The sequence below is a fragment of the Gadus morhua genome, chromosome 1, assembly GCF_902167405.1.
Source record: "Gadus morhua chromosome 1, gadMor3.0, whole genome shotgun sequence".
In the NCBI taxonomy this organism is placed as follows: domain Eukaryota; kingdom Metazoa; phylum Chordata; class Actinopteri; order Gadiformes; family Gadidae; genus Gadus; species Gadus morhua.
Genome location: NC_044048.1, coordinates 15,286,683 through 15,300,972, shown reverse-complemented (window position 1 = coordinate 15,300,972; position 14,290 = coordinate 15,286,683). Strand labels below are relative to the sequence as shown.

The 14,290-nt window shown below is 46.1% G+C and overlaps 1 protein-coding gene across 4 annotated transcripts in view; it reads right to left on the bottom strand.

Moving 5' to 3' along the window:
• plekhg5b (pleckstrin homology domain containing, family G (with RhoGef domain) member 5b) overlaps positions 1-14,290 on the bottom strand; it is a 54,282-nt gene that overhangs the window by 15,116 nt on the left and 24,876 nt on the right. For all 4 annotated transcript variants that reach the window (XM_030355812.1, XM_030355801.1, XM_030355831.1 and 1 more), the window contains 6 exons: positions 8,684-8,825; positions 8,149-8,251; positions 7,563-7,623; positions 6,554-6,645; positions 6,289-6,425; positions 5,105-5,271 (listed from right to left, as the gene is read on the bottom strand). In XM_030355812.1, the coding sequence (XP_030211672.1) occupies positions 5,105-5,271; positions 6,289-6,425; positions 6,554-6,645; positions 7,563-7,623; positions 8,149-8,251; positions 8,684-8,825 (702 nt within the window). The remainder of the gene's footprint in view (positions 1-5,104; positions 5,272-6,288; positions 6,426-6,553; positions 6,646-7,562; positions 7,624-8,148; positions 8,252-8,683; positions 8,826-14,290) is intronic.

The following is a 14,290-nucleotide window of genomic DNA, read 5'->3' as shown; positions in this document are numbered from 1 at the left end:
TTTTTTTCAGGTTTGAATTATGGCAGGAAACTGACTCCATAAGTTTCTAAGCAAACTAGACGCATGGGTTTGCCTTTGAATTCTATGAATTCTTCTCATCTTTCTTGACCGAGTTTTCTGTAACTCGATAAAAAATTATTATTATTATTTTTTTTAATATATTTTAATTATGTGCGGGCCTCACTCAGTCATCCTCACTCAGTCGGCCGCCAGTTACCCATCCCTGCTCTAGATGCTCAAAACAATGTTTTAAAATCACTTTTAGAGCGTCAAACGATCTTGGAGGTCCTCAGACACGTCCACTCGAGGCACTCAAATCCCCATACACTGTTCGAATTAGAGTAGCTCTCGCATGCAAACACACACAACACACACACACATATAGATGCAGTCAGTCAGTCAGTCAGTGGCAAGCGCCCACACACAGTCATGCATAAACACACACGCCTGTGCGTGTGTGCAAACACAATCACACACACATACATACACACCCAAACATGTATCCTGGTGGATTAAATACAACAGGACGGTATGAACGGACAATGAAGAATAGAAGTACTCAAATGCTCAGTGACAGCGACATTTGACCAACGATCTGTTGTTCTTTTTGCTCTATACGATGTTGCGGAAAGGATTTGTGTACCATCATATTGAGCTTACATAGCCTACCTCCATACAAGTCACATCAATGCGTCAAAATTATGAGTTTATCATTATTAATGCAAACTATGATAACTGGTAATGCTTTATAGCATTGGGGGGGGGGGGGACAGCACCATCTGTCAAATGTGTACTATACAGGGGTGTCATAGACTACAACATAGAAATTTACACCGTTTTGCAAAAGCATAGAAATTCAAAAGGTAAGACTAATTCACATGTTTCAACCTGAAGGAACCGATTCTGGGAAAAGAGCCGCCCATCACTGACAGGCAAGCGCCGTCAAACAGGCAGGTCATAAAAGGAAACATTCGCACATTAATCACACATCTTCTATGGAGGACTGTGCCTTTACCATCACAAGGGAGAGAGTTGACCCAAGCATGTCGGCCTCTAACATTCCCCAGGACAGGACAGACAACAGAAACAGGCAGCACAGTCCAGCCCATCTCACCTGACATTGCGGCGGTGCCGAGGACTCTGGGATGGCAGAGTCCAGGGGCAGGAGGTCCCAGCTGTAGCCGGACGTCAGGCGACCGAAACGCACCATATTGTTCCTAGGCTCACAGCTAACCAGCTAACCAGTCAACCTGCAAGGCCTGACCCGCTCAGATGTTCAGTGGACGGAAATATCCCTGGTAAATCCAACGGTCAAAGGAGCTCCATTTGCTGGGTTGACTAAAGTGCACTGTTGGCCGAGTACGGAGTCTGCCTATCTTGACTTGCCACTCAAACACACACACCTTAACAGAGTCCTGAGCAGCCAGCTTGGCTCCTCCCACCCTTTAAAGAACAGTGCTCCCCCCCCCCCCACACACACACACTTTCATTAGAAAGCTTAACAGATATGCATTGATCACAATGTGCAGGTTTCACGTTGATATTCATGAATTCAAATTGCATCAGGAATACATACAGTCCATGCATATACCTAGATACTTAGATGAAGCCATCTTTAATGATACTAGTTACGTAGATACACATGGTATGTACCATTCATATTAGTAATTTTGTATGCATGACAAATGCATAGCCTAATCACATCTAGCTACATTACATTATAACTAAATGAGCAGATACTCGCGTACAGAGAGACTTACAAGAAGTGCATTTAACCATGAAGATATAACCAAAAAGGTCCATCAATTCTACTTGTCAAAATAGCTTCATTGGGATACACAACGAGTAATTAAACACTTAATAACCTCATCAAAGTATTGCATGAGAGTTCAATGATCCGTTTACTTCAACGGCATTATGTTGTTTTTAACTTAATCTCTGATAAAGACGTTAATGTTCAATCAACTGATAGTTGTCACTCTGTTAAAACTAAAGAAAGAGGGAGATCTTGGGGCTTATCACCTACACAGAGTCCTCCCACCTCCCTACTCCCCCATGGGCAGCCATCAGCCCCCCACCCTCCAGTCAAACCATTATCATGCATAGCAACGGCACGTTAATTTACAACTTCCCACTTTATAAGTCTAACATAGAGGCCAGATAGCCGCCCTGTTTTACAGTCACACGCACACAATCTTCACTGTGTGGGCAGTTAGGACGCAGTGTGTAGCGGGCGAAACAGAAGAATGGTACGATTGCCGTTCCAACTTGCTAAACTACTCACACCTTCTGGACAAAGCACCGAGAAGGACTTTGTGTGAGCAGAAGTACAGAAAGAGAAGTGGTTGAACAAGCGAGAACATTACAGTAAGCTACGACTGAACAACGGTTTGGGGGAACTATGCGTGTAAACAAACACATGCATGTATTGATGAATACACCTCTATTTAGTATTTAGGGGCACGTTTATTCTGAGAGCCAGAGGGGCCAGACGGCTCTTTTTCCAAATAGTGAACTCCTCAAACAAAAGAGCTTCACACTTCTTCTGTAGCCACCCCAACACTACGTTAATTTACACTGAAAACATCTACTCCCAACCAAACACCAGGTGTTCTTTCAACTCAGAGGCTCTGTCCTTACTCTGGTTAACCCCTACAATCTCATTGGCTCCATCTGTACTCTGGTTAACCCTCATAACCCTAACCCCCCCCCCCCCCCTTGTCATCTCAGAGGTCCTGTGTATTGTCTGGTTGACTCTTCCTCAGAGGTCCTGTGTATTGTCTGGTTAACTCTTCCTCAGAGGTCCTGTGTATTGTCTGGTTTACTCTTCCTCAGAGGTCCTGTGTATTGTCTGGACTCTTCCTAAGAGGTCCTGTGTATTGTCTGGTTTACTCTTCCTCAGAGGTCCTGTGTATTGTCTGGTTTACTCTTCCTCAGAGGTCCTGTGTATTATCGACAGTGACATCTTAGGATACGATCGCTATAAGGCCATTATAATACAGCTGTGATATTGCTTGCCAGGGCTCCACAACTTAAGGAGGAATGGTTAAAGAACATTAAGAAAATGTGTACAATGATGATCAATGCTAAACCAATGGAAAAATAAACAATCGAGTTCAGGATCGTTTGCATCGATTGGTTCTGATAAAGCCACTGGTACCATTGAGTATCTACCTGCTGCTTTGTGCAAACTTTGTACGATCACGATAGAGATTTGAACGATTGCAAACACGGTTTCTACAACATAGTGGCAATGCAAGTCGGTTGCTAGGCTGTTATATTCCCATGCCAACGATGTATGAATATTATAGTGTGATTAGACGGCAAAGGTCGATTCAGATCCTTACTGGAAATCACATGGCCTCAGTGTGTCAAGCTTTTTGACTGGCTGTAAAACTTGTTTTACTGCTGAGAGCACTACACTCTCGTATGTTCAGGAAATCAGAAAATAGAGAAGGAAGTAAAATGCTGGAAAAACCCTGCAGCGGAAAATAAGCTCAGGTTCAACCCAGCCAGGGGCAGGAGAACCTGCATTTCTTCTAAAACAAAACTACAAACCAACCGACCAACTTGTTGCAATTAGTTTCAATTTTACAGCCTCTGACTGCATGATAGATAAATAAGCTTTTCTTTAAGTACAATCTATTTCCTATAATGATCATCATTAAATACACGTTGATGAGGGTGATGTGAATATTAATGGAATATAAAAAGGGAAATATAGGAAAGGGAATCTTGCATCTAATGATCCCAAAACATATTGAAATAGCCATCACACTACACTTGAAACAGAATATGGAATATGATATTGATATTTTGGTGCAATCCCCCTATTCTTCATTTTGGTATTTTATAGCAGGTATTTGAATAACACTTAATCAATTATGGAAAACCGACAAAGGACAGATGGGAAGCAATGTTTTATGAGAGTTATCAGCATAACTGGAATGTAGATTAGGCCAATCCGCCTGCAATGTTGAACCTTGCCTCCAGCTGCATGGCTGAACCTTTGCTTTGATGATATGTAATAATCCACACTATCTTTCCTCTTTGTCCCCAACAGGAGGCGACCTGTAATCCACATTAACTTGACTGTAACTGCTTCAACCATGTGGTCATTCTATAGGGAAGAGGTGCACAATTGGCAGTTTTTTTGTCTTGGATTGGAATAACAGTGACCATACCTAGATGAAATGATACTTGCCAAGTGGTTACTTGTCAAATATCAAAACCGTTCCAGCCAAAAGGAACTCGATTCACCCAGGCACGCATGCGTCTAGGCTGCTACCATGGAAACGCCCAAAAGACTTGTCAGCGATCTCACGTCCTCCCATTTCCTGTGTCTTGGGAGTCTGGGCTGAGACCCAAACTGGTTCTCAGCCACTGCTGTTCGATGCCCGGAAGCCAGAACCAGCAGCAATATCCTCCCAGGAACAATTCTAATTCAACTATTTATTCCGTAACCATATATCCAAAGTGTAGGTCCAGTTCCTTAAAACTCAAACGACGAACCAAAGCTCACCTAGAAAGACCTTAATGACTAATGAACTGAGCATATGAAAGCATAAAAGGGCGAGGAACTAGTTAGTTAGCAGTTAGTTGCTTCTATTATGGCACATCTTTTAACGTAGATCAATTGGAGAAAAAGCCTCCAAAAGCCTGCTAGTGCGTAAGAGCACTTTAAGCGCCCCCCTGTGGACACTATTTGTACTATCAATCCAATACTGTTTCAGAAGACTTTTATCAGAGTAACACCCGGCACTAGGACTAACGCTGGGGTCCCCATCGCTAAGACTAACGCTGGGGTCCCAGGCAACCTGGACTGTTTGTTTCCAGGCACTGCTGAGCAAAAAGCCTCCAACTGTTTGTCGCCACCGGGGTAACCATGACATCATCAGCAGATCAATTATCTGTCTGTTCCACGTCTGAATTGGACCCAATGACACACATATTCAACACACACACACACACACACACACACACACACACACACACACACACACACACACACACACACACACACACACACACACACACACACACACACACACACACACACACACACACACACACACACACACACACGTGTGGGTGTGAGGCGTACCAAGAGGTCGATGCTGTCGCTCCGCCCCAGCGAGCCGTGCTCTGCCTTCTCGCGGGCGGGGGCCAGGATGTAGCCGCTCTGGTGGCCGCAGGGCTTCATGTTGGGCAGGCTGAGGGAGCGCAGGTCCTTCACGCCCTGCTCCACCTTCAGCTCGTCGCCCGGCCGCGCTGCACGGCCAAGACACACAAACACATGCGTCTGCTTTACAACCCTTTAGAAATAATGACAATGATTTAGAGCTCTTTTTAGACACTCAAAGCCCTGTGCATAGCACGGGTAAGGGGAACTCTGGTCAGGTTAGCAAGTAAGGAGGTGGAGGTATTGGGACTGCCCTCGGGACTTGGATTGTATTTCATACACAGGTATACTGTCGACAGACAATGGCCTAGTTAGGCTTGAATGGAATGTTACAATACAGTCAATACCACCCACCCCCACCAGCCTCCCCCCCCCCCCCCGCTCTGTATTCCAGACAGTATTGCCCTTGCAGACTGTGATTTCATGCAAAGGTGTCGGTCTAATAGGTGTCTGGTGGGCGAAGTTTGCCAAAGGGCTGGAGAATCGTTTGCGTTGATGATTCATGGTTTGAAATGACAGGCTTTAGAGCTAAAGAGAAGGCCAGGGACGAACATTTCTTGTTGTTTTGTAATAGATGAATGCACTGGACGCACGAGATAAGTTGCTGACTTTTTCGGTTGCCTTTGAAAATCGGAGGAGAGGTTTCTGAGCATTCTGTCCAAATCAATCGGTAATCTACTGCATGCAAGCCGTCTTTCTCCTTGAATAAGCGATCGTCCTCAATTGTCTCTGGGTATATTCGATTCCTTAACTTTAAAAAATACAATTGAATACACAGTCCCTGTTGATTATTGTCCCACTTAAAAATCGTACCCATACTTTATGTATAATATGCAATCATGCTTTTGAATGTGCAATATTATAAGCCATAATCTGTGCATTATGAAGTCATTGGAAGCTGTGCAAAGAATGCCCTAGGGCTTTTCGATTTGAGTTTTTCCCATGTGGAAAAATATTGTTTTTAATGTATGTTGCATTGTTGCTGCTGATGAGGGAGGGTGTCGGATGTATTCTAACTGCAACTTGAGTCCCAAACCAAAACTGCCCATGGGACATAAAACGTGTGTCTAACTGAATGCACACAACCTCATGATGGCTCAACTCACCTTTAACTTTGAGGTAGTGTCCCCCGAAGCGGTACGCCTCAAAGTTGAGGGACAGCGGGGTGTTGGACTGGTCCAGGAACAGGTCCACCCGGGCCAGCTCGATGCCCTTCCTCTCAAACACCGGACCCAGGACCTCTCTGGTGCACACGGGAGAGACAACAGAGCCGTCATTGTAGGTTCAAATCGATGCACACAACACCATCCGACACCAGTCTTAAAGTGGGAGGGGAGCATGTGCCTGATCATTCTGGGGGATTCCACTGACCTCAGCGTCTTCTTTTTCACCGCCGGTACAATCTCTGTGTCGATGTCGACGTTGAGGTCGAATTTGAGGCTGAAGCACTCCTTGCTGGGGTCCTGTCGGCAAAACAGAATACTGTCATTTTATGTAGATGGGGGGGGGGGGGGGGGGGGGGGGGAGTCTGACCGTATCAACCCTAGGTTTCACTCACTACAACACATAGGCTTGTGGAGACTTTGGTGTTCTGTTCATGGAATGGTATGGTGATGATAGACAGAAGGTTGGCCATTTCAAAGCAAAGTTCAGAACCAGGTATCTTTTATGGATATATATCCAGATATAAAACCTATATGCATAGATATACAGCACTAAATAATTTCTATAATATTGGCTGGAGCAGTATCAAAAATAATAAATGATAACACTAACCACATTGAAATGTTCATGTTGTTTCTAGTCATTTAGTCCTACAGGAAAATAAAAGGATGGTATTTATGTGCTACCAGTTAGCTCCACAAGGGGGCTCCCCTTCACTAAGGAGCCCGGCCTCAGAGCTAGCTTAGTCTAAAGGGGCTCACTCCGTAAATCCTCCACTGCAGCTGAGCAATAACACTGACTGCCAAGCCAGGTGGCTTCTTTGATCCGACGCAACTCCTCAACAAATGACATAAATCATTCTGTAGTACTGGAGTGCATCATCCCGTAAACACTGTGCAATGTTCCCCCGAGGTGTGGGACGGTGTGTCATAGTCCAGGTTGAGATCACCATGCCTTACTAGGAGCATTTAGAAGGCAATGTGTCCGAGTGTCTCTGTGTCCGAATGTGAGTATGTGTCCGAGTGTGTGTGTGTCCGAGTGCCTCTGTCTCTCCGTGTGTGTCCGAGTGCCTCTGTCTCTCTGTGTGTGTGTGTGTGTGTGTGTGTGTGTGTGTGTGTGTGTGTGTGTGTGTGTGTGTGTGTGTGTGTGTGTGTGTGTGTGTGTGTGTGTGTGTGTGTGTGTGTGTGTGTGTGTGTGTGTGTGTGTAAATATTTACATCAGTGTGTCGTCTCCGCGGCTTCTTCTTCACCAACTTCAACGCCCCGGTTTTACGTTCCCTGAAATGAAAACCGCAACGGTTAATACACACCCACACAAACAAACAAAAACACATCCCCTCCGGAAGACCGAACACACGACAACCTTTCAACTTCGGAATACTTTCATTCAGTAGATAAAAACGCACACACGTACGCCTCGGATATGACAATATAGTCCGGGGCGGACTACGTGCACAGTCCCATCGCCGTGGCGAGGGTCCAGGTAGCGTAGCGTGGGCCGCGTATACATAACTCCCTCCGTGACTGTCCCTCCTTCCCTCTCTTTAAAGCTCATCTCAAGACCTTTCTGTTTCAAGAAACACTTCCTAACACTCCTCTTCCACCACTGCATAGACCCTCTCTCTCTCTCTCTAGATTATATATATCTATATTATTATTTATTTATTTATTTTATTTTTGTTGTGTTGTTGTAATGCTTGTTATGCTCTCCTGCTCCGTGTGTGCTCATGAATCTGTAGAGCGACCTTGAGTATGAGAAAGGCCGATATAAATCAAACGTATGATAACGGAGAGGCTACTGACCCGCGCTCGTGCACTTCCTCCTCCTCTTCTTCCTCCAGGCCCGAGGGGGGGCTGGTTCGCGGGGGGCAGGAGCGCGTGGACACGTTCCGGGCCAGGATGGAGCCTGGAGGGTTCCAACACACACACATGTTGACATTAAATAATAGAACACACAGAGGATACCATCGAGAGATACTATGGTCTGATCGTCTGATAGACCGGAGCTGTCCTTCCTCACTTTCTAGAAACGTCCATCACATGACATGGAGGATTTCACAGAGAGTACAGGATCTCTGTACGTTGAGTTCAAAGATCGTTTACTGTTAAACAAAATCGATTCTAGCCAAGCTCAGAGACCTAGAGGTCATGACCTTAACCATGTCGATAAAGAAACAAAAAACACGTAAGAGATAAGAGAATCATGATGATGATTCTTAAGAATGTGGTGTGACACATAGACGTAGCGGATTTGACAGGTTGGTATATTGCCTCTGACACATTGAGCATGTTCAACTGTGGCTGGAAGGACTTCAATTGGAGAAACGCTGACTCTTACCTTGGGGTTGCAAGTCAAATCGGGGGTGCCGCTCAAAGTGCATATTGTCTGTGTTCTCAGAATGAAAGCGCAAGTCACATGACTCGCACAGGTGAAGGGGGCTTTTGCTGTTCAGGTCTTGGCAGTCTTGGTGGTGGCAAACCTACGGACACAACGACAGGGACAGAAAGGGGGACAAATGGGGTGTCAGAATCACCAGAACAGTACGAGATGCACATGACGGTTAGAAAACGACGTGGGAGAAACACAAGGCTGAAAGCTTTAAGATGGTAATGCAAATTCATTCCAATCCGTGTTCAGACACACATTTGCTCATCTAATCCTTCAGTTTATCTGCTCTGTCTCTCTCTCCCTCGCGAATATTAAAGCAGACGTTTTGACAGATTTATTGTTTGACCACTAACCACAGTTTGCTCCTTAATATTAACAGTATTAACAGTAACACACATTCAACAGATCTGAGGGCTTCGGCTAACCATGCGTATGGCCAGTTTCATTCCGATAAATGACACCAGCTGATTTCAATTAGGAGGTCCCCTGAGCTCTGCTGAAGGTGATTGGCAGTGACATCAGCTGGTGTTCTGATTGGCTGGAATGCAATTCTGGCATGCATAGTCGTGACCCTTTGTTGCACATGAGGTACAAGTCTGGGAAAGATAGACACTGGACATTGTGGAGTATTTAAAGTGGCATGTTCTGATAGATTTTTCTGCCCAAGGAACTGATGGGATCTCATTGAAATTAAAAAAGGTGGTTATATAGGTTAGATATAATTTAAGTGTTATTTATTTTGTTAGAAATGAGAAATGAGTGAGTCAAATGCTCTGTAGAAATATCTGCTCTGGTTGCCTGAGCATGCCTCTGTCTGATACGATTCTGACTGTAGGCAGCTCAAAGCTAATTTCAGGTTTCATGAATTCCTCTTGCCCGTCAATCCACTGTGCACACAAAACATGGTCATTGCAGCACCAAAGGTTGGCGAATGTAACACTTCTCAATGCTGGAGAAACGTAGGTAGTAATGGGGCGGATTCATTTGATAAATCTCCTATTGATCTGTCTTCACAACTCTCTAATCCAACAGCAGCTTTAATGACTTCTAAGAGTTTAAATGTCTTTTAGGTTGGCCCTAAACACTTTCATCCTTTGTGGGGACCATGATTTGAGTGGCTGTGGCCAACCAGCAACGTGTGACTACTGTATAATGATGCATTAATGTTCTTGAGAAGTTGCCCAAGTTATCAGTACATAACCACAAGTCGAAACATCCCCCACTCACACTCTGTTCATATCACTGCCAAACACCCACGGAAACTCTTGCCCTTCCTAATCAACTTCTTGGATCCGACCAATGGCTCCCATCCTCAGGGTCAACGTCCCGCCCACTCGCCCGGTCCATCTGTCACCCACCACTGATTAAGGAGACACATAAGGAGTCTCCCTGCCGTTACAGGCCGCAGATCAGCTGCTGGATCGGACCATAAGAGGTAAAGCGCGGGGGGGGGGGGGGGGGGGGGGACTGACAGGTCAGTAAGTGGAGGAATCTCCCAAGTGCTGCTGCAGACAGGGCAGCAGAAGGCCAGACGATTAAGCTCCTTTCTGCCCAGAAAGCTAGATCAACCCCCCCCCCCCCCCCCCCACCACCAACAGCCATATCTTCCTGCCTCACCCTTCTCAGAGAACCAGGACCACCAGGGGGTCGCCCTAACCACGTCTGCCCCCCCACCAGGCCCCGTCCGAGACCTCACCCCTGTGCAGGAACCAGGATGTATGGGGTGATACAATGGAGGCCCCGCTAATGGACTTCCTCACATTGTTTCCATCATGTGGTCCTGGGCATGCGCGGCCTTACACAAGGAACAGACACACACACACACACACACACACAGTTGGCCTGTGAAGTGCGTGTGTGCTTGAGCGTTTGTTTTCGGCGGCGTGCGGTGCACTCGAGGGACAGGGCATGTGCCAAGGAGTCTGGCTTTTATGTAAACACAACAAACATAGATGAGGCCGAATCCCCAGGCACAACATTGTCCGATACACATCATGTCCACAGCTTGTGCCAACACCCACTGTATCCATCTCTGCGTTACGGAGCGGCCCCGGGGGTCAACTGTGACGAGAGATCGCACACGCGAGCGGAGTAGTGGAAAAGCCATCACAGTCAACACATGCCAAGCACTTGCCAACAAATCTACTGTACATGGAGAAGACCTGGGAAGGAATGATCATACGTTCCAATGACCGAAAACAAACAGTCCCAGGTCCCTACAGCTCGTTAAGCAGTAATGGATCCAAGCTGTGCTGGGATTGGCGGTTATCAGTTTCAAGGGAAGCTGATTGCCTGACTACAGAGAAGCGGCACTCTGGACAACACTAACACTGTACAACAATTTGCAAAAGTGAAGAAAGACAAAAGTGCATACAAAGAAGAAAGACAAAAGTGCATACAACCGGGCGGGCTGGATGGAGAAACAGAACCCCTCAGAGGGACCATGGTAACCCCTCAGAGGGACCATGGTAACCCCCCCCCCACCCACCCCCCCTCTGTACCGTTGGCGTTTGAGCAGCAGAAGCAGCAGCAGCAGCAGCATCAGCAGCAGCAGCAGCTGCAGAAGTATCGGTGGCAAGGGTAACGCAGCCTTCCATCCCAGTTCTGTCCCAGTCGGACTCCACCATGTCCATGTTGTCAGCCATGGTCCTACCGCCCCATCCCACGCAAACCCCAGAGCAGGCCAGACAGACACTCCCGACGAGCTGCCTGGCTCCTAATCCACTCTGCTCACGTCTAGCCAGCCTAAGCGGGAGCTCATGGAGAAGCAGGCTGTGTGGGGAAACAGCAGAGGGGGGAGAGAGCGAGAGAGCGAGAGAGCGAGAGAGAGGGGAAGCAGGAGTGGACAAGCTGAGGACAGGATGAGGAGCAGCAGGGACAATCCCAAACCGAGAGCCAGGAAGGATGAGATAAAAGGCAGAGAAGAAGAAAAGGAAGAAGTTGGGTCCCGAGTCTTTTTAGAAGGACAAAGCCTCTCTCTATCTCTCCCTCTATCTCTCTCTCTCTCTCTCCTCCCCCACTACTCTAATCTAGTGGTCCCTAATTGGTGACTGTGCTCTGTCAAAGCCATCTGACACTCCAACAGAGATTACGCAGCCGCCCCCCCGCCCCCCCACCTACCCGTCATTCTCCCCACCGGGGGTCTCTTCCTACCACCACCCCTGGTACCTAAAAGTAATGTAGTGGTGCAAGGTAGAAGCTACATAAAGTAATATGGTAGGAGTTCAAACTAAGGTAAGGTACATGTCAAGTAATGTTGTAGTAATGTCAAGCATTTTAATGCAGTATTAATGTTAGATAATGAAATGTAATTTGGTAATATTAATGTAATGTTATCATAATGTGAAGTAATGATTAGTACTAATGTAAAGTTATGTTATATCAATGTAATGTTATAGTAATGTTATGCAGTACTAATGTTAGGTAATGTAATATAAATGTAAAGTAATGTAGTCACAATGTTAAGTATTGGAATATAGCATTAATGTAAAGTACCATACTAGTAATTTAAAATGGTAGTAATATAATGAGGTTAGTAATGTAATATGATTGTGAAGTATTGCAACGTAGTATTCATTTAAAGTAATGTTCAGAAATGTATTGTAGTAGTATTGATAAAGTAATTTGTAGCCATGTAGTGAATTAGTAGCATGAAGTAATAATAATGTAGAGTAATGTCTCGCGTTTTACTATGATTATAACCTGACATGGCTGTCCTCCCTGAGCAGGATAAAGGAGAGTATTATTTGGCAATAGGACAATCTAAAAATAGATTGATGCTCACGATGAGCAAGCAACTGCTCTGTTATTAGAACAACAATCCCCTATACCGATTACGTTCCCTGCATTTGAAGTACGGCCCTTGTGAAGTCTTTCCCTCGTCTCTGACAGGAGACGGCAGCCACAGAAGCAGCTTCCACCAGCAGCCCCACAACAACGAGACGACGCAGGTCTATACGGAGTCTGGCTCAGAGGTCTGGGCCCGGGGGTCTGACTGAGGCACCCCTCAACAAGTCCACGCACCCACAATCCTATCCCACGCAATCGGCGGCAATCCAAACACCACAGGGGGAAACAACCCTACCACCCCAAACTGGGAGGGTTCAGTTCGCTCGCGGCCTCATCTGTTACACCTGTAGAGACACACACGTAAGAGCTGCGTATCTTCTGATATTCACAGTAGGGTGGGGGGGGAGGAGGAGGGGGAGGGGGGGGGAGAAGGGGGGTTGGGGGGGAACATTGCTGCAATACTGAACATTCCGATTGATGAAAAGAGCTGATTGATAGTTTGGTTTATTATTCTGAGGACCTGACTTGTGTTCTCTCTCTCTCTCTCTCTCTCTGGACGGAGTTACCGTTCTAGCTCTGATTGAGGAGGGGGGGGGTGAGATAAAGGGATATGAGAAGGGGGGGGGGGGTTAATGGCACCAAGGAGGACAATAGCTGAAGGTCCTCCTGAACCTCAGCCCCCCCCCACCTCACCTCACCTCCCCCAACGCCTCACCAAACCACTCCAACTCACCCACTGTCCCCCCCACCCCCTTTACCAACAGTCAACGGTATTTAATCGCCAAAACCTCACTCCACCTGCTGGACACTGCTTTCTAATCCGTCTGAATAGTGGTGGTGTGACTAGTGGGGAGCTCCGGGTGTGTGTGTGGGTATGTGTGTGGACTGACTGCAGCTGAAACACTGCACCCACATAAATACACATATATATATACATATACACACACATATATACATATACACACACATATATACATATACATATACACACACATATACATATACACACACACACACACATATACATATACACACACACACACACATATACATATACACACACACACACATATACATATACACACACACACACATATACATATACACACACACACACATATACATATACACACACACACACATATACATATACACACACATACACATATACACACACACATATATATACATATACACACACACACACACACACATATACACACACACACACACACACATATACACACACACACACATACAAGCACCCCTTTTATGAATCCCATTGGCTGCTCCTTGGACAGCTGTGGCTGGCACACACACACACACATACCCCCCTCTCAACCCCCCCAGCGTCTCTTGTCGGGGCCAACCCACGCCACGTAGCACCTGCTGAGTGGGCTCTTGTTCCAGCGCTGGGCTCACATGCATCCCGACACACACATCATACGGAGACTTTTATATGTTGGTATGGGGTTCAACTGTTGCGTGGATGTCGACAATTGTACCATATTCGATTTCAGATTTATAACTGTGGTGGGCAGAACAAGAGGGGTGTGTGTGTGCGTGTGTGTGTGTTTCAGGGGCTCATCTTGCCTGATGGCAGCCGTCTAACAAGTAAGTTCATTAGAGCATAAGCACAAGTCATCTATCTGCAGACCTAACATCCCACTTTTTATACCAACTTTCTACAAATAGCAGCACCTCATTTATATTCAAGGATTTGGAATCCAAGGACTCAACGTCAAAGATGTTATCAATACATTTAAA